Genomic DNA, 18202 nt, shown 5'->3' with positions numbered 1-18202 from the left:
GTAAGAGTTAGAAATTTAACTATTATGAACACAGGTGAAATGAGGGCTATATGAAGTTTCTAAAAATGACTAGAATTTGTTTATCAAAATATTCTCCTTATGACACTGAATCTTGTTTAAACAAAACAGAGGAACATGACCCATAAATGTGGAGAAACTCTTACAGAAGAAAAGTACCTGAAGATGCTTTTTTTTAATAACTAACTTAGGGAGAAAATGTGCAGGTCTATTTTCTGTATCTAGTATTTGCAATATGACATTGCTTACAACTGATTCTATGTAAGAGCAATGTGCAAGGGCTGTTAAATTGGTTTTCAGAAGAGACTAAGTAGGTAATACCAAAATCAAGCAAATAAAATGTTAAGACTTATTTGTAAAATCCTGTATTTTAACTAGCTTCTCTTCCTTTCCCTTCCATGCGAAAATACCAGGAAAGCTGCAAGATAAGAAAATTTTTCTTTTCAGGTTTACATATCAAGCATTGATCACTACAAATAGTATTATCACAACAATTAAGTCAGACCTGACAKTAATGGTGATACTACTACTGAAGTCAATGAAGTTTCATCTACTTACAGTAAATCCGTCTTTGGCAGTAACAATCTCTTGTGAGCTAGTTAAGATGAGGTCATCATCACTTTTTGCCTCTGTATATATGTACATGCACACACTTGAGTAGTAAATCACATCTCTAAGCAGCAAAGTTGTTTTTATGAAAACACTCAGCTGTGTTGTTACCTAGTTACTGGGGCTGTTTGGGTTTACAAATTCAGAGATAGAAGTGTGGCACAAGAAAAGGACATAATTTTTAAGCCAAAACCTGAAGTTCTTGGCATCGAAGTAACTTTCAAAAGTTTAATCTCCCTCTGCAAACTCCAAAGATACAGAACATGAACTGCAAGTGTATAGGACAAAAAAAAAGAACCTTTCTGCAAGACTTTAGGTTTAGCTATAGGATGATTTTTTAAGTTATTTAGGAAGCCTATCAATCCAAGTGTGTTCAAAGCAATCCAAAATGCAATGCAACTGCATTCAGGATAATAATTAAATGTAAACAATGCCCTGTCAAGAGTTATGTGCCAAATTCCACATGCATTAAGTTGTTTGGTTTTTTTTAGTTGGTTGACTACCTTAACACAGCATAAGCCTTTATCCCTTGACTTCATGGTAACAGCAATAATTAGTTAACATATACACAAGTTTTGCTCACAGCCAGTTAGTTAGAGGTTGGGGATCATACCCATAGTTCATTTTGAAATTGTAGCTTAATAAATTATAAGTTGTTTCTATGGATTCACTTTCAAAGACCATTTTCATTCACTTTGTTTGTATGTTAATAAATGCCTTGATTCCCCACTTATGGAGCCCCACATCCTTATCACTGCGAGCAGCCTAAACAGATTTAGCATGTGGTAAGTATTTCATGGGATCATATTAGCCATCATGTCATGATGCTAAGGATCAGCTGCATGCTCTAGCTGTGCAACTGATTTGCTGAACCCGCACTTTGCAGTACAGCTGGATTACTGCATGGATTGAAAATGCCTGCACAGGGTATGCACATTGACAACTTTTTGATCCACCACCTCATGATTCTGCTGTACACGCAAGGGGTAGAATTTTCTTGCCTTTTAACTAGTTCTCCTGAACTGGCTAAAAAAAACCCCAACGCTCCCCCTGTATAGTTTTTTTCTGTTTGAAATAAATGAACCATGAGTGCATAAGATACATCAGGCAGATGAAAACACAGCTCCTGCCCCAAGAAATTTATAACCTGTTCCAGATAGCACGCACACAGTTATTTAACCTATCCTAAAGCATGGGTTTGTAATAGAGAATTAAACTACCATTTGCATCCTTTTAGAAAAATGATTAATATATAAAATAATCGTATACTACACTGAATAACCAAAAAAAGTCAATGTTTTGGAATATGATGCTCAGCTCTCTCTTAGACCAAAAAGCCGGACTATGAGGAACAGTACCTGCACAGCAATGATTTCAGCAACTATAAAGAGGTGGCGGAATGAACTTCAATCCAACAGCTGTAGGAAAGAGAAGCTTTTTATAAAATAACTAACTGCACTGCAATAGGTAAACACTGGGAAATGGCCAAGTCTTGCAACTGCCTTCACTTTCTAGTTCTGTAGCAGCATAACTGGGCCAAGAACAGCTGCAGAAAAGAGAAAAAAAAAATAACAGCACATGGCCACTACTCAGAATGATTACATCATTTACAGCAGAAGCACTACAAATCTCATCACACTGACTCTGGATTAGGGTTTTTTTGCCAGAAACTTTTTTTTAAATACACAACTAAGCATATTGCCAAACTTTCTTGGTCAACTCTTAGCCCAGAAATCTCACAGAGAGTGTTTCTACAAAGGGGAACTTAGGGCAAAAAATTTATTGCCAAGGAGAACACCTTTCCAAGCTACTGCAGAAGGTGTTAAAAATAACTAATAACCTAAGATTTCCTATACAACAAGCAACACAACTCTATTCTGCTGCAGATTAAGAAGTAGTGGATTTTGGAGATGGGTTTTACCTGTGGTGCCTGTCTGAGCCACTGCTGCAGCCTTTTGGGGGAAACAGCCAAAACAAAACATAATATACCACACTATTCAACAGTATAATGCTTCTTTCTATTTCTACCAAACATACCATTAATTCACTTCCTCCTGCAATACTTCTCAGTCTGATTCACTGAACATTTTTGCAATATACTTTTAAAGTACAATAAAAGTTTTCCCTTTCTTAAATTCTGTATTAACTTTAGCTGCACAGTCACTGATCATTTATTAATTCATGTATAATTAAAATGTATAATAAATTAAATCCTGAAATAAATTTTACTTCACTTACTTTTACTTCATCTATCAGTACAACTGTTAATAAATCCAAAGATCTTATACTGTATGTGAATGCTGTCATTTGAAGTATGCAACTGCAGCAGTTTTCTCAAGATGCCCAGTACAAAAAGTTCCAGATCCAGTTTCCACTAGAAAAAAAAAAAAAAGAGTAATTACATAGTGTAGATTTCCAAATCTAAAAATGGCATTATACTACTAAATAGACCCTATCAGTTGTTTCCCTCAAAAGTCTTGCGTACAAAACACATAAAGCAGTTAAAAAGCCTAACAGAAGATTGAAGTTATCTTAAAATTATTTTTTTTAAACACTTGTACCCTTCCAAGTTTTCTAAGGGCAACAAGTCCATTAAAAGACCAACTTCATAAAGCAGAACAAGGTTTTCATTTGTAATTATTAACATCTTGCACAATATAAAAATGTATAAGGACAAGCAAAGCTACCGCTAGGAATTGTCCTTCTAAAATAATGAGCTTCAGGTCAGCCTACACTTCCTATGAGGGACGATGAACAGTTACAGAGTCTAACATCGAACCACTGATTCCAAGGACTAAGACTTCAGTGATCTGTCTTTGCACAGGGCAAGTGGCATCCAAGCCCAGGGTGAAGCAAAAAGATTACAGACACCTCAAGGGTGGGGGTGGGAGGGAATAAAAGGTTATTTCTTGTCTTGCTACAGAAGAGGATCATCAGTGTGTTTCCACTGCCCTTGCTTAAGAATGCAGATCTTGTCCTTGTTCATTTTGGCTGAAGTCAAACAAGTATTTGGAACCAAACTCCCAGTAAGTGTCATTGAGCTGAATTTGGAAGTCAGAGAAGGCTGACATAAGAACATAGCAGACCATTAATCTGCAGTAATATAGCAGAAATATAGCTCCTGTTTACTGAGGATATTACAGGAAGGGGAGCTCAAATGAAAGGACCTTTTTAGAGGCAAAACTGAAATGTATTTCTTTTGCAATGCTCTTCACAGCCAGGTTCAACTGAATATTTCTGAATAAATCATTTCTTATGAACAAAACTCATCTCACATATTAATAATCTAGTACATTCAGTTCTCACCCAGATGGAAGGACATCAACTGCATTAACCAAGAAGCATTAACTGCATTTACCATAGCACATGATAAGCGTTACTGGAAGCCAGATTATAGGGACATGGATATCAGGAAGAAAGACCTCATGATGCTAACAGAAACAAAGATTTTACAGAAAAAAAAAATCATAAAAGGCTACCAGCTTTGCAAAAATGTGTCCCTAAATTCAACCTCATTCATTTCATATTTACAGATCAAAAGAATATACCTTTATTGCATAGCAGAAAGGTAGGATGACTTCCACCCTAGTACCCTGCAAACTATGGGTGAACTATAACACTACAGGTGGTCTCTGTTCTGCTGTAGCCTTCCAATAAAAAAGCTATAAGAACACGCAGAAAACGGATGCAGCTCCACTCCACTGCTGGCAGTCATCTCATGATCAATAGGCAGCAATACACACTAGATAGCATCTGTGCAAAACAGACTCACTCCCTATACTCAGTGATTCGATCTTTTTTTCTAGGGTTACAGAAAGTTTTCAGCAGAAATATATAAACTAGTCTGATAAGTAGCATAGAGTCAGACTGACAGCAGCAGGAAGTAAAAATGCAATGAAACTTTTAACAGGCCTTCAACATATGGGTGGAGACATGTTTACAATACAGCCTCCACCATATAGGTGCAACATGTACTTTTAGCGGTTAGCCTTTGAAACAGAGTTGGAAGATCTCTAAATTAGAATCCATGAAACAAATGTCATGTTGCCACACTAACATGCTTCAGCAATGCCATATAATCAACTTTCAGTTATCCCTAAATAAATTGTTCAAAATGATGCAACAATTTCAAACCCACCACCCTGCTAGCATGCAAGACCACCTAAACTGCGTCAGCTAGCAGTCTGGGAAACAGTATGTGCCCTGGAGCTCCACTTGCTCAGACTGGTGTTAGCGCAGTGACATCTGCCCTCCACATTCCTATTGCCATTACTCTCACTGTACATGCCCACAGTTCTATTCAAATATTTCCAATTATCCATATTTTCCTTTTAACCAGGCTATCCTTCCTCTTCTGAAATGTGACCTCACAAATTTACAAACTTACTGCATAATTTATGAGTATCAATTAGATATCTTCTGTCACCACAGTAGTCAACATTTTAATTTTTGCAATATCCGTAAGATAGCAATGAACAAGGCCACYGGTTATCACTGGATCCTAGAATCTGAGATGATTCAGAATACAAGAAATTCAGCTGTGTTATCAATTAAGTTTAGTAGAAGAAAAGTAATAAAAAGTATGGAGAACAGGAGTGGTCACAAAAAAAATGTCACAAATGACCTCAGATGCTTCCTTAAGGACTGATTCCATGCTGCCAAAATGAGATATACAGGTAATAAGTAAAGGGCAGTTAATGGCATGCTGTACCTAGAAGATCCTAATCTGGCCATAATGATACCAAGTGAAAGTTGGTGGGTTTTACTTGTATGTTGTCTCAACACATTTGACGCCATCATACCCAAACTGGCAATCTGTTATCAAATCTCCAAGTAGCTAAAGCAATCTTAGTTTAAAAAAATAGCACAGAAATTTTAATTCCACTTCAGAATTTGAGATTATAATGGTAAAGTACACTGAGGAAAAAAAGAAACATTTTATCAGAATTAGATCTGATATATTTAAAATCGGAGATAAAAACAGATTGTCAGTTTCAATGTTGTGTTTTTTCTATGAAATGGACCAACAATATCCCAGATCTTGATAAATATAAGCTGCTAATATGAAAAATAAAAGCATAAAATACTAGAACAGTTGTAGTGATACCGATCTAAAGATGTCAGGCAAGGTAGAGGTAATATTAGTTATTAACTCAGACATATCTACAGCAAAAAAAAGCCTTCAACACATGAGCCCTTCTATAGGTCTGAAACTGAACATAATGTGTAGGTGAAAAAATGTGTTATGTAAATCTGGATCTCAACAGAGTTCTTACTTCCACAGGCAATAAGCACAGGAAATGCTCCTTAAAGACTTTTCTCTCTCACTACATTTTCCCCTTCTTCTTTTCAAACACTGATTATGTGAAGTAAGTGGTGCACCCCACCTTGGAAAGTTTGGTTTTGATTAGTTTTACTTAAATGAACTATACTATGCTGTACATCAAAAAAAGTCACACAATTGCAACAGGCAATACACATTTCAGTTTCATGCAACAGCAGCCTCTCATCCTGTGCAACAGATCAAAGGAGGAAAATTTGGGTAACAGCGGTGGCTAATCATTATAATGTGTGTTTTACCTGTAGATGTAGTATTTTGAAGGCTGGGATTTAGATACCGCTTTCTATCCAAATTTCACTGGAACTCAATATTGCAATCCTTTCAGTCTTTAAAAATCCTGCCTTACATCCCAAAATAGTGCAGAATATATGGATTTGGATATCAGAAAACTGATAGCAGCAATGCAAGTTACCAACTTTTCATCTAAACAGGCAACTCCACTTTCCTTGAACTATATAGATATATTAAGTAATTGCCAACATAATGTCTTAGGATAGACTGCCCTCAGGAGGCCATAATGAAATCTCCTCATGGGATATCACACACTACTRTTATACACAGGATGTATTACATACTTTTGCTACAATAAAAGAAAGTCTTTAAAAGCTGCTCCTCACTACATCTCCTACTTACAGTTGCAATATTTAAAAACAAATATCTGCCCACTAAAAGTATAGGCACCCAGGCACCCTGTTAGAAGCTGCTGCGGATGATAACCACTTGTGATATATCCTTAAAAAGTAAGAAAAGCTTAACATAGTGAGTTCACTACAGTGAACTCTAAGCTATAAATATATCTCTCAAAAGCTAAGAGGGAGAAATAAGGCTCCAACAACTGTCTAATCTAGCAGAAAAAAAACAAAGTAGTCCATCATCTTCCCAAATGTCGGAAAAATGCAGGAAAGAGATACAAAACAATTAACTTTCTAGGCCTGCAATGTGCTCCAGAGATTAAGTACAGCCCAGAATAGGCAAATCACACAACCTAAAAAATTTCAGCTGAATCAAGTGTAAAGTCAAGACAATTTTAGGTTTTCAAACAAGGCAGAGACCAGGTGGGGCACATAAATAAGTAAATACTGCAATACACAATCTTCTTTTATCAGGATATCTTTTCTGAAGCAGGAACCCAGATGAAACCAAGAAATAAAGCAATATTTATGGCTGACTGAGTAAGAGGAGTTTACTGTACAAGAGGATTGGATGGTGAATTAAATGCCAGCTGCAAAAGCAGCCACCTTAAAAACATGCCTTGATGGATTCTAGAAAATCTGGGGAGGTGGTGCCAGGCCATGTAGGTACCAGTGACACAGGGTGCAGCACRAGAAGAGATCTGGAATAAAACACAGGTTAAGCTAAAGATCAGACCTGAAAAGCAGCCTTCTTCAAAATGCTCCCAGAGCAAGGTGAAGAAACAAATTTCAATGCATGCCTGAAAAGACAGGTGTAGGAAAGAAGAGTACAGATTCCTTAGGAACTGGAGAAACTGCTGGAATAGTGGGAACCTGTAAAAGAGCTCATTGTAGACCAAAAAGCAGCAGCAGAATGTTGGTACTTAATAAAAGATGATAGGAAAGTTTTAAGCAACATAGCAAGTGAAAACCATCAGATGAAGTACGTGCTCTCAATTCTTCTATGAAAGGAGTCATAAAAACTTTGTATCTCTAGTAAAAGAGTGGACAGAGATTTTCAAAATGCAAATGAGAAATCGTGAAAAATAACTCAAGCACACAGTCCTACTGAAGAAGGAAAACACACACACACACACAAACAAAACGTATATATAGCTTGGCATAAATGCTAGAAGTACAAGTTGGGAAACCTGAATGTCTGGTTTTAATCAAGGCAGTGACATAACAGGCATACCAGAACCATGATGGAAATAAGAAAAATCAGTACATATATATATATATATACACACACACACACACATATATGTATATATACAAAATACATAAAAAGCCCTCAAACTAGACACCAAATATATTAAATCATCAAATCACATATGGATTGAAATTCCAGGTCTGATATAATAAAATCTGTTGTTAGACTATGTTATTACCCACACGATTAAGATGATGGTAGTAGCTATGATATCCTGAGGGAGATTACGGGCAATAAGGCAGACAGTATAACTGTAATGAAAGACTTCAAATATCAGCAAGTTTGGTAAACATCACACCAAAGATGCCTAGATTACATTTTTTAATACATGGTTGTTTCATGCAGTCAGTCAGGGACTCCCAACTCTGGCTGCAGTCCCAAGGAGCATACAAGACCTGACTGAAAATGTTATTTTCAAAGACTGACTTTGTAACGGTAACTATTTCTGCAAGAATACTGACCAAGTTTATTAATAAAGACAACAGTCGACTACTGTAGCATTTGCCTTCCCAAAAAGGGAGCAACATAAAAATATGGAAATATGTTGAAATGAAACTAAAAGGACAAGCCAAAAAATTAGGAGATACAGTGCTTGAAGACAACACTGAGACTGTATGTATTGAGCTTCCACTATGATGACTTTAAATATACAATGCCAACTTACACTTCTTTACGGGAGGAAAAGAAGGGGAAGGACAAATGGAGAGAGCTGGCATGGATTAATAGCTACCAGAATCTAAAAGTCAACCTTCAAAAAACCAGTAGTCTCATTTCAGCAGCTGGAGGGAGTCTGCCTCTGAACGTAAAAGTTACAGGCAGATCAGAGTTTAGAGGAACAATTTCCAAAAAGACATACAAACTGAACGCCACATTAGGAACAGGTTCTTGTTCCTGAATAAGATGAGCAGATGATCAAAATAAAAAGCAAAGTGCTCAAAGGAGGTAAAGGTCATAGAGGAGAGAAAAAAAAAAGAAAAAAAGAAACACTGAATTAGTTCTTTGCATCAAAGCAAAGCAGTAGACAGGTTACAGAGCAAATAGTGATGAACTGCCAAGGCAGGTGGTAATCACTCCAGAATTCTAACGGAAATCAAATAATTGCAGTGTGAAACTGCTCGGATAAAACTGCCTCATTGTCAGACAACTGGAAGTTGGCTAAAGTGACATCAGGCTTTTGGGAATTTTTGCAGGGGAAGGGCTACTTGGTTTTTTTTTAAAGACATTTCCAAGAGATCCAAGGAAATACAGATTAATTATCTGTTATCTGTACACAGCAAACTGCCAAAAATTGTTCTAAAGGCATATAAACAATTGGATAAACATATTGAGGAAAGTCAATGTGGCTTTTGTACAGGGAAGTCATGTTTTACAAACATTTTAGAGTACTTAAAAAGGCTAAGAGAGTATGTGAATAAGGGATATTAATTAACACAGCAAGCTTGAAATTCTGAAAGGCATCTGACATGTTCTCTTACCAAAAAACATTAAAGATCCTGGGCTGTCAAGAGGATAAGTCATCGTATCAGTAAATTGTTAAAAAATAGAAAAGAAAAGATATGTATTTGTGGTCATTCTTTTTGAAAGACATGGATCACCAACAGAATCCTACAGACACCTTTTGGGGCTAGTGCAGCACAACATACTCCTAAGTGGTTTGAGACAGCAATTTCTGAAGCAACACTATCTTCTGTAATGCTAATTTACTCAAATAAGTTACTCAAATCCCTTTACTCAATAAAGAGATAAAGGAAAGAAACAAAAGTTGCAGAGCCATTTCACCAGTTGAACAAATGAGTCTTGAAACCAGCAGATTAAATTCACTGTAGATAAATTAAAACAATTCACACCGGGGGGGAAAAAAAGATCAGTCCTAAATACATATGAGGAAACCAGCTCCAAACTGACAATTAACTATTCAGGACTGAGTTATAGTTCATATACATATTTCTTAGATTCTAAAAACATAAGCTTAATGGTCAGCAAAAGGCAAAACAATTAGGCATTATTTTTTGACACACACAAAAAAAAAAAGTGTTTTGTTTTATGAAGAAAAATCCACAGTGCACCTGCATCTAGAATACTGTGAGCAGTTCCACCTGCTCCTCCCTTCCTGGAAACAAAAAAAGTATAGCAAAGGACAACAAAGATAACCAAAGGTACAAAACAGCTTTCCAACAAGGAACAACTAAAAGAAATAGGACTCTTCAGTTTGAAACAGAAACAATCGAGGCAGGATACGATAAAGGTCTACAAATTCAACAGCAGCATGGAGACAGCACAGAGGGTTTTCATAATGTCTTATCAAATACAAGAACCAGCAGGCCTCAATCAGAGCTATCAAATGGCAGGTTCAAAACATATCAATCACAAATTGCTGGAGGATTCGAGAATATTCTAAGGTGACATCACCACACACTTGACCTGTTATCCACCCTATGCATTCACTACTGCCACTTTCTGAGACATAACACCAGGCCAGGCACAACCTTAGTCTGACAAATACAGATGGTATGTTCTTAGCATATGTGTACACAGTAAATCCTGAAATGGATTACTACTAGGTTTCAATTCTAATTTACCAGTTTGAAGAAGAGCAGAAAAAAAAATACTTTTCAAAATATGATTTTAAGGCTACCCACATCTCATTCAGGTCCTATAGCATACCCAACAACTGCAGTAATGAAAAACATAGTAAGTGCTGCAACATTTTGAGAATGTTATGCAGCAGCATACTGAGAATCTTATCAAGATGTTATCTCAGGTGTTAATCACAAATATATAAAAAAAGTGCTATTGCTAATAACTTATTCAGTGAAACAAGGGGCAATAATAATTAGGTGCAGAGCTCACTAATAGGGAATTGCTTTTAGTCTTTTAAGTTTGGCTCAGGGTCAAAATGTGTCACACAACCTTTGTTTGTAAGATACTAAGGACAGGTATGGGCAGCAGCCAACTTACTGACATATTACTGCTTGACTAGTAAAAATGGGAGTACCAGCTGTCTTCCCTCACCCTCAGTGCCCTCTGAAAAAATTCATCTATACTTTGGCCAATTCCTCCTAACACAGAGAAACAGAATTAGCAGTTATATTTTTGGTACAAAGACACAGATGACACATAACTTTTCACAGCAAATAACACTTCTCAACAAAGAGGTATCAGTAAGATAAGGACAGGGCTACCTCTAGTGATATTTTAGATTCCACAGTGAATAACACAATTACCTTTAAAACCCTTGAAAATACAACCATTCCTGATATTATTTCTCAATACCTACCATCAAGAAACTTGAACATGCACTGTTTTCTGGCATAAAGACAAAATTTCTCAGCTGCACAAATGAAGAAAATCTCAGACTTTAAAGAGTCCAAGTTATCATCAGTGAGATCTCTTCTTTCTGCACTTCAGTTTGTGCCAAGAGGGGAAAATTTCAAAAGCTGAACCAACATCTGGATCATGATGCAATGAACACTGGAGCTAAGAAGTGAAGGTCCTAAACCACGCTCATAGTTTTCTTCAGAGAAGATAAAAACATTAGCCACCAAAAAGTACTTGATCTCAATTGAAAAGCCTGAAGTCAAACTGTGGTAATATTTCAGCAAAAGAACACAAGATTGTCTACAGTCGAATAATTACTCTGCTTCAAAAGCTGCTTTGAATAAGATAAATGGCTATTTTATTGACTGTACATAAATATTAAAGAACATCAGCATAACACAGTTGAACTGAGTTTTCAAGAAGATATACAGCAATACACCTTGACTTCACAGTTTGGAATTGTTATTTGTTTCTAAATATGTTTCAAGTCAGTGAAAAGGCACAGCTACTTTTACACCTTTTATGTGGAAGGCCTGCAACTGTACAGTTCATAGTGTATTTTCCGTTCAAACTCAGAATATTACAAAATTAGCATCTCCAATGACCAATCAGAAGTCCTTCAATATATCCTCAAGTGCTGCTGAAATGAATGAGTGCTGTATGCGTAATTAATAGAACTGAGCCGGTTTTGTCTTTATAAAGTGCATTACCTATCATTAAATCTCCTAAAGGCAATTGAGGTAGGAGATTTAGAAGCTTCTACCTTTGTAGTTTCAGCTATAAACAAACAAAAAAGGAAACCAATTTTCTAGGGACTGATAAGAATAAAAAATTAAACAGTTCACAATCCTCCCCCTACATGATAAACTTGATGCAGTCATAACTGCCAACCAGTAAACATGCCTCCACATTTTATTTATCTTTGTGTAACATAATAATTCAGAATATAATCTCCACGCTACCCCAAAGAAAACATGACTTTATAAAAATATAGTGCTTTTAAGATAAATCAAGATATTATTTAGAGCTATCATCATTCCAAACCAGATCTTTTTTAAATTTTATGTTACATACACAGACTTTGTAATACCATGGGGATTTTTTCAGGTAACTAAACATACATGCTGCACTTTATTACTTATGAATTACCACTCTGACTAGAGGGTATCAAGTCAATTACATATGTCAATCTGCAGCTAAATTTTTTGCCCCTCCCTTTGATTAGTGCATGCTTTATAACTACCATCATGACATATCAGTATGGTACTTATATGATGTAGCATTTAAGTCAGAAGCTGCAAGCCTCCATCTACAATTAGAATACTCCCTGTAACGTAAGGAGACTCTAGCAGAAAGACAACAGCTTGTGCAACTTCATGAGGTTCTCCAAATCTCCCAAGAGGAATTGTTTTCTTCAACTGATCTTCTTCCAAATGAGCAGTCATCTCTGTGTGAACAAAGCCTAAGAGAGGAGAAAATTTGAAGAGTTACATAATCTCTAACTAAATTTCTCAAGCTCATTTTTCCTGGAATCCTCCCAAGTGAAAGCTACGACCAAAATTCAGCACCAGCTATCATTCTTCAAAGCTGCAGAAGTCAGTTCACACCATTTTATAGCTGAGAACAATTTTTTTTTCCTAACCAATACGATATCTTCCAGCTTTGTAAGCACTGTTGTAATAATCCAAATGCAGAATCTCTAGAAGTCTATGAAAAAAAATCATAACTCTACAGACTTGGGCCCAAACCCCATATTTAGTATCACTTTTCTGGAAGACAAAAATATAGTCATTTCACCAAAACACTTTCAATAAAAACTCATATGAAATCTATGGCAAGAAACACCTACAGCTTGCAAGTGTTTCCATTATGCTATATAATTTATTATAGCACTTGCAGAATTTCTATCATCACACTTATTTGAAGAATATTTCTTCATAATTTTGAAAAATATTTCTTTATAATTTTCCATTAACTCGGTTTCAGTTTTCCCGCATTGTTGATTTCTATTCACATAAGCTGCAGCCTCATAAAGAGCTGATCTGACCTAATGTCTATCTGCCACCAAGAGGGGAAAGTCTCAGTTCTGCTTGTTGCTGTAAAGTCCTGCCCCTTTTGATGGCTCTGGAGCCTTCTGTGGGCTGTTAGACTCACTAAACAAGAAAAAATATTTTTCCTGCCTAGTTCACAATTTGAACTGGTTCATGTAGAGGTCTTAAAGGCATCAGAGCTACCACAAGCTGAGCACCAGAGTACACAGCCATGAGTAGAGAAATTCAAGAAAGCCAGAAGAGATTTTCTCTCAAGGGGTGGTGATTTATCAGACTGGAAAAGATTATCTTGTGAAATCACAGCCTCATCTTTACAGAACTTTCCTTCCAGATTCTCTCCTTTTACTAAAGGGAAAGGCAGGGATGCCTTCACGCTTGCTTCTCATGCTCTTTAATATTTCTCTAATAACAAATAACTCTCTAGCAGAACAGGAGGGAAACTAGCAATCTGCATATAATTATTTCTAACCCTTCGCCTGTAAGGATAGCAGGTTTTGAAGGAGGAACAAAGAAAAAAAGCCATTATGTAACAACGGATAGAGGAACAGGAAGACCCACTCCCCCAAATTTCCCAGTATTCCCTTTAAAAGGGCGAACTTTTACTGAAAGAATGCATTATACTTTAAACTGAAAAAGAGAGGAAAACTACTTACTTACAAAAGTTAAAATATCTTGTTACTTTCAGAGTAGAGCAAACATCCAGCAGTCTTGCAGATCAGTTACTGCAACAGTCAAAGATTGAGTAACTTCACATAAACTAACCTGGAGCAACCACATTGACTCGAATTTTCTTGTTTGCTACTTCTTTAGCAAGAGAGCGTGAAAATCCAACTAATCCTGCTTTGCTAGCACCGTACACACTTTGACCAGAGTTGCCTTTAATTCCTACAATACTTCCTAAAATAAAGAAACATCAAAGAGAAGAAAAGATCAAATTACTAATTTGGATGCTTATACTAATTTTATCATTTTGTTTTTAAAATCAGAATGAAAATGAGATTACAAAAAAGGAATAAAAAGTATGTTAGTGAATGTATTTTATAGCCTATTGCTAGGATAAGCAAATTGCTCAATTATGTATGATTTCTGTGGAATGCACATATGTATGTTGACTAACATGTGCCAAGAAATTAAAACAGAAAGCTTTCTAGAAAAAGTATCCTTGCACAGAACCTCCCCCAAACACCTGTACCTACTTGAGTCTAATTAATAACTCATAGCTGGTAAATTTAGCTGCTGAAAGAGTTGATAAAGCATGATAAAATTCTGAAAAAATATAAAATGAGGTGTTTATTACTGATACAAGCAGTTTTTATAAGTTGCTGTAGTTACATAAAAGCATTCACAAAGAAATGCTAAAAATACAATGACTAAACAGAAAGAAAAGAGTCAATTATAAAAAAAAATATATTTCAATATGTTACACCTACTAAAATTTTCTATAAAACTAATTTACATGTAATGCCACTGGATTAAAATAGCAACTTACCTATGTTAACAATAGCACCTCCCTGTTGTTGAATCATACATTTTACAGCAGCTTTGCATGTCAACATTGTTCCCAGAAGGTTAGTGTGAATCTGGGATATCATATCTTCAGTCTTGGTTCTCAGTAATAAGCCATCCCTACAAACGGACCAAAAAAAAAAAAAAAACCCCACCAAAAGAACTCATGGGACTACCCAATAATCACATTTACTCATGATAAAACTTGACAAATGAATGGTACTGGAATAGGACCTTATGTGGTTCTATACAACCTAGCATTCAAAATTATGAAACTGCAAGGATTACACATAGCAGAAAAAACACCAAAACAGATAAGATGTTCTTCTGATAACAAAGACCATTATTGCAAAGAAGTATCAAACATTGTTTTGGACCATTTTAGGGAGTGAAGTGGAGGAAAGAGGAATAGTGAGGGAACAAACTCAGAAACTATGGTGAAAGCTGTTATCATCTAATCTACTAAAGTTTAACTTCCATTAGAAGTAAAACATTGGCGAATGCTTAATTCTGTTTTCAGATGCACTCATTAACAATAATCTTATTAAATGTAAAGGCCCTCTTCTATATTTAGCATCTTCCAAAAGATGGTGTGGTCTAGAATTACATACAACCTTGTAACTAATAACCAACCTGTTGATCCCTGCTGCATTAACCAAGTAATTAATAGGACCTAAATTCCTCCGCATCTCTTCAAAAGTATTTTGGACATCTTGTTCTCTGGATACATCACAGCTAAGTGCCAGATGTCCTTCTGTATTGAAATAAAGCCACATCATAACAATAGTAAAAGATCTTGCATCATTCATAAACCTTCTTAAGAATGTATAAACTCAACTGTAAAAACAGATGTAGAAGTAGTTTTAACTTGAGAAACCCAACTGAACAAGGACAATTTGCAAGTATTGTATGTGACAATTTCTTGTTTTATATTTTTGGCCTTTTAGAATTTGAAGTTCAGCATAAGCAGACTGGCCTCAGTTCATACTAACTCACTTGTGTGACCTTGAACAATTCCCTTGATATCATCTACTCTATCTGTAAGATATGACTTGCAACATACTTAACTTCCCCAAAGTATATTGTGAAAAACAAATCATATTGATACAACTTTTTTTTTTTTAATTTCTCAGCTTTATTTTAATCTGCATCTAGCTAACAATCAATCAGGTTTATTTGACCTATTATTGACCTACTAATAATCTACTATTTTTACAAGTTGCTTAAGCACTGGACAGTGAAGAAAGCATTGCAAAGCAGCGTACATACCGCCAAGATGATGTGCAGTGGTTTGGGCTACCTCCAGATTTCTAGCAATAATCGCCAGGCGGCAGCCTTTCTGTGCCAGTAATTCTGCAACAGCTTTTCCTATTCCTCGTGATCCTCCAAAAATTGCACAAACCTTGTTCATCTTCAAAAATAATTCAAAAATTGCAAATAAAGCAATGAAGAGTGATTAACATGAATTTCAGGTCCAATATAGCAGAGTAGCCACTGTTCTTGCCAACATGACAGCTTTTATTAATTTGTAGCATTTTATAATATGGACTATAAAATTACTTTTCTTTTTCACCAGAAAATAAATAGCTGAACCAAATACGACACCACTACTGAAAATAAATGTAAGTTAATGCTTAAAAACTTCAGCAGTAACATTCTATTGGTATTTCTGAACTAGTCATAAAAATTATGCATGTAATCTAGCACTTCAATACTAGTGTTATGGCAACTCAAATTTAATTGATGAAATATGATTTCTGTATTTAAATGTCATAATGCCCTGTTCAGCTGTTATTTATCACTAATGCATTATGATAACTATTCAAAGCCAACAAAGTAGTTTTAACTATACTCTTCTTGCACTATTTCAGTACTAAAGGCATTTGGTCTCAAGGTCTCACTGCACCCTAAGCATCTACACAAGACATCCAAGGCACACATCACTTGAGCATGACTCAATAACATTAGATTTACATTGCTAGTCTTAGGTTTTTGTTTCTGCTTTTAAAGAAAAAGTTTTTTGAAACTGAAATCTGAAATGATTCTGAAATAGTTAGCTTAGATAAAACCTGACAGTTGCTTAGGAAAGAGTGTTAAGAAGAAAATGTTTGTACAGAATGATCTTTTATTCTGCAACCTCTAAAAATCAATCAGTTTAGCGATTTTCTGAGCCAGAGTCCAAACAATAACATTTAATAGCAATGAACCTCTTTTCCATAAATTTGAATAAATCCCTTTTGAACCCAATTATACTTTCAGTTGCCAAAACATCCTGGGGCAACAAGTTTCATCATTTGCGGGAAGGTACTTCCTTTTGTTCTTAATTTGCTTTCTGATTAGAGAATGCTATACATTTTTCCTCCTATCTTCTTACAGTTCATAACTTCAGAGACTACACTTCTGTATTTTACCTTCCCCCGCTATATCCTCTTTCAGGCCTATTCAGCCACTCTTACATGTATGGAAGCCATTCCATACCTACTTAAAACCTGTCCAAGCTCATTAATCCTGTCACCCTATCCCGTGCCTTACTTAGCTCTACTATACCCTTTTTGATTTGTGGTAACTAGAACTGCACATAATTTTAAGTATAGAGGCACACCATGAGTGTACATAACTGCATAGTGATTTTGGTCTTGTGTGATACAGCCTGAAAGAGCAGCTGACCCCCCTCTGTATAACAAGTAAGCACAGGTGCTTGAAATCAACCCATATGTCTGCTTCCCAACTGGCAATTGTAAACTGGCTTTCAGCCTAAGAGTGGCAAGAAAACTAAATATCTGCATCTCAGGTGGGGGCCCTTCCAAAAGGGCGTGTATAAGACAACATCCTGCATGAAGACAACTCACTACTTATGAGAACAAATGGCACTACTACCCTACCAGAAAGACTGATCTTTTGGGTAATCTTTATTAGGTAGTTAGATTGGAAGAGATGGATCAATAGGTTTTGCACCCAAATAACTTCAGCACTTACTGCCTTAGCTGGCTAGAGGCACATCTGACCTGTATTTTGTTGTCAGCTCTTTTATTAGAAACACATAGTACAGTTTGCCTTCTACATCACGACTGATCTATCCTTTTGGAGAATTATCCAAAAAGATTCTTGAAAGTTCTTGACTAACTACTGCAACAATATTATATAGGGCTTTTCCCCCTTCCTGCGAACAAGCTAGCTCACCTGCAACACCACGGCTACACCACCGCTACCGCGCGCGCTACCTTCCCGTGCACAGGCAGGAGTTTCTCAGACTAACACCTCCCCGCGGCGCACACCGCTCGCTCAGCACAGCCCACCGCGAGGCGCCTCCCCGCGCTGGCCGAGCTCGCCCGCCGCCGCTTCTCCCCTCTCGGCAGCTTCTTTTTGGGGGGAGGGAAGCCTCGGCGCGTTGCCGGCTCCCACCCAACTCCTCTGGCCCCGCGGCCGCACGCCGGCCACCCGCCATAGCCCTCCGCCCCGCGCGCGCAACGGTCGC

The 18202-nt window shown here is 36.6% G+C and overlaps 1 protein-coding gene across 2 annotated transcripts in view; it reads right to left on the bottom strand.

Annotated features, from left to right (window-relative positions):
- Positions 1 to 360: 360 nt before the first annotated feature.
- The window catches only part of CBR4 (carbonyl reductase 4), an 18134-nt gene continuing 292 nt past the window's right edge, over positions 361 to 18202 (bottom strand). Inside the window, exons 2-9 of one of the 2 annotated variants that reach the window (XM_026076138.1) lie at positions 15997 to 16138; positions 15361 to 15481; positions 14711 to 14847; positions 13984 to 14118; positions 11130 to 12632; positions 2866 to 3001; positions 1986 to 2173; positions 361 to 436 (exon numbers count right to left, since the gene is read on the bottom strand). In XM_026076138.1, coding sequence (XP_025931923.1) covers positions 12454 to 12632; positions 13984 to 14118; positions 14711 to 14847; positions 15361 to 15481; positions 15997 to 16138 — 714 coding nt within the window. In that variant the 3' untranslated portion in view covers positions 361 to 436; positions 1986 to 2173; positions 2866 to 3001; positions 11130 to 12453. Of the gene's footprint in view, positions 437 to 1985; positions 2174 to 2865; positions 3002 to 11129; positions 12633 to 13983; positions 14119 to 14710; positions 14848 to 15360; positions 15482 to 15996; positions 16139 to 17907; positions 18172 to 18202 lie in introns of those variants that run through there. The other variant, XM_026076139.1, reaches the window with a different exon arrangement.

This window comes from Apteryx rowi, unplaced genomic scaffold (assembly GCF_003343035.1).
Source record: "Apteryx rowi isolate R43461 unplaced genomic scaffold, aptRow1 scaffold_427, whole genome shotgun sequence".
NCBI lineage: Eukaryota > Metazoa > Chordata > Aves > Apterygiformes > Apterygidae > Apteryx > Apteryx rowi.
Note: the sequence above shows the minus strand (reverse complement) of the source record. Positions and strands in the feature narration are given on the sequence as shown.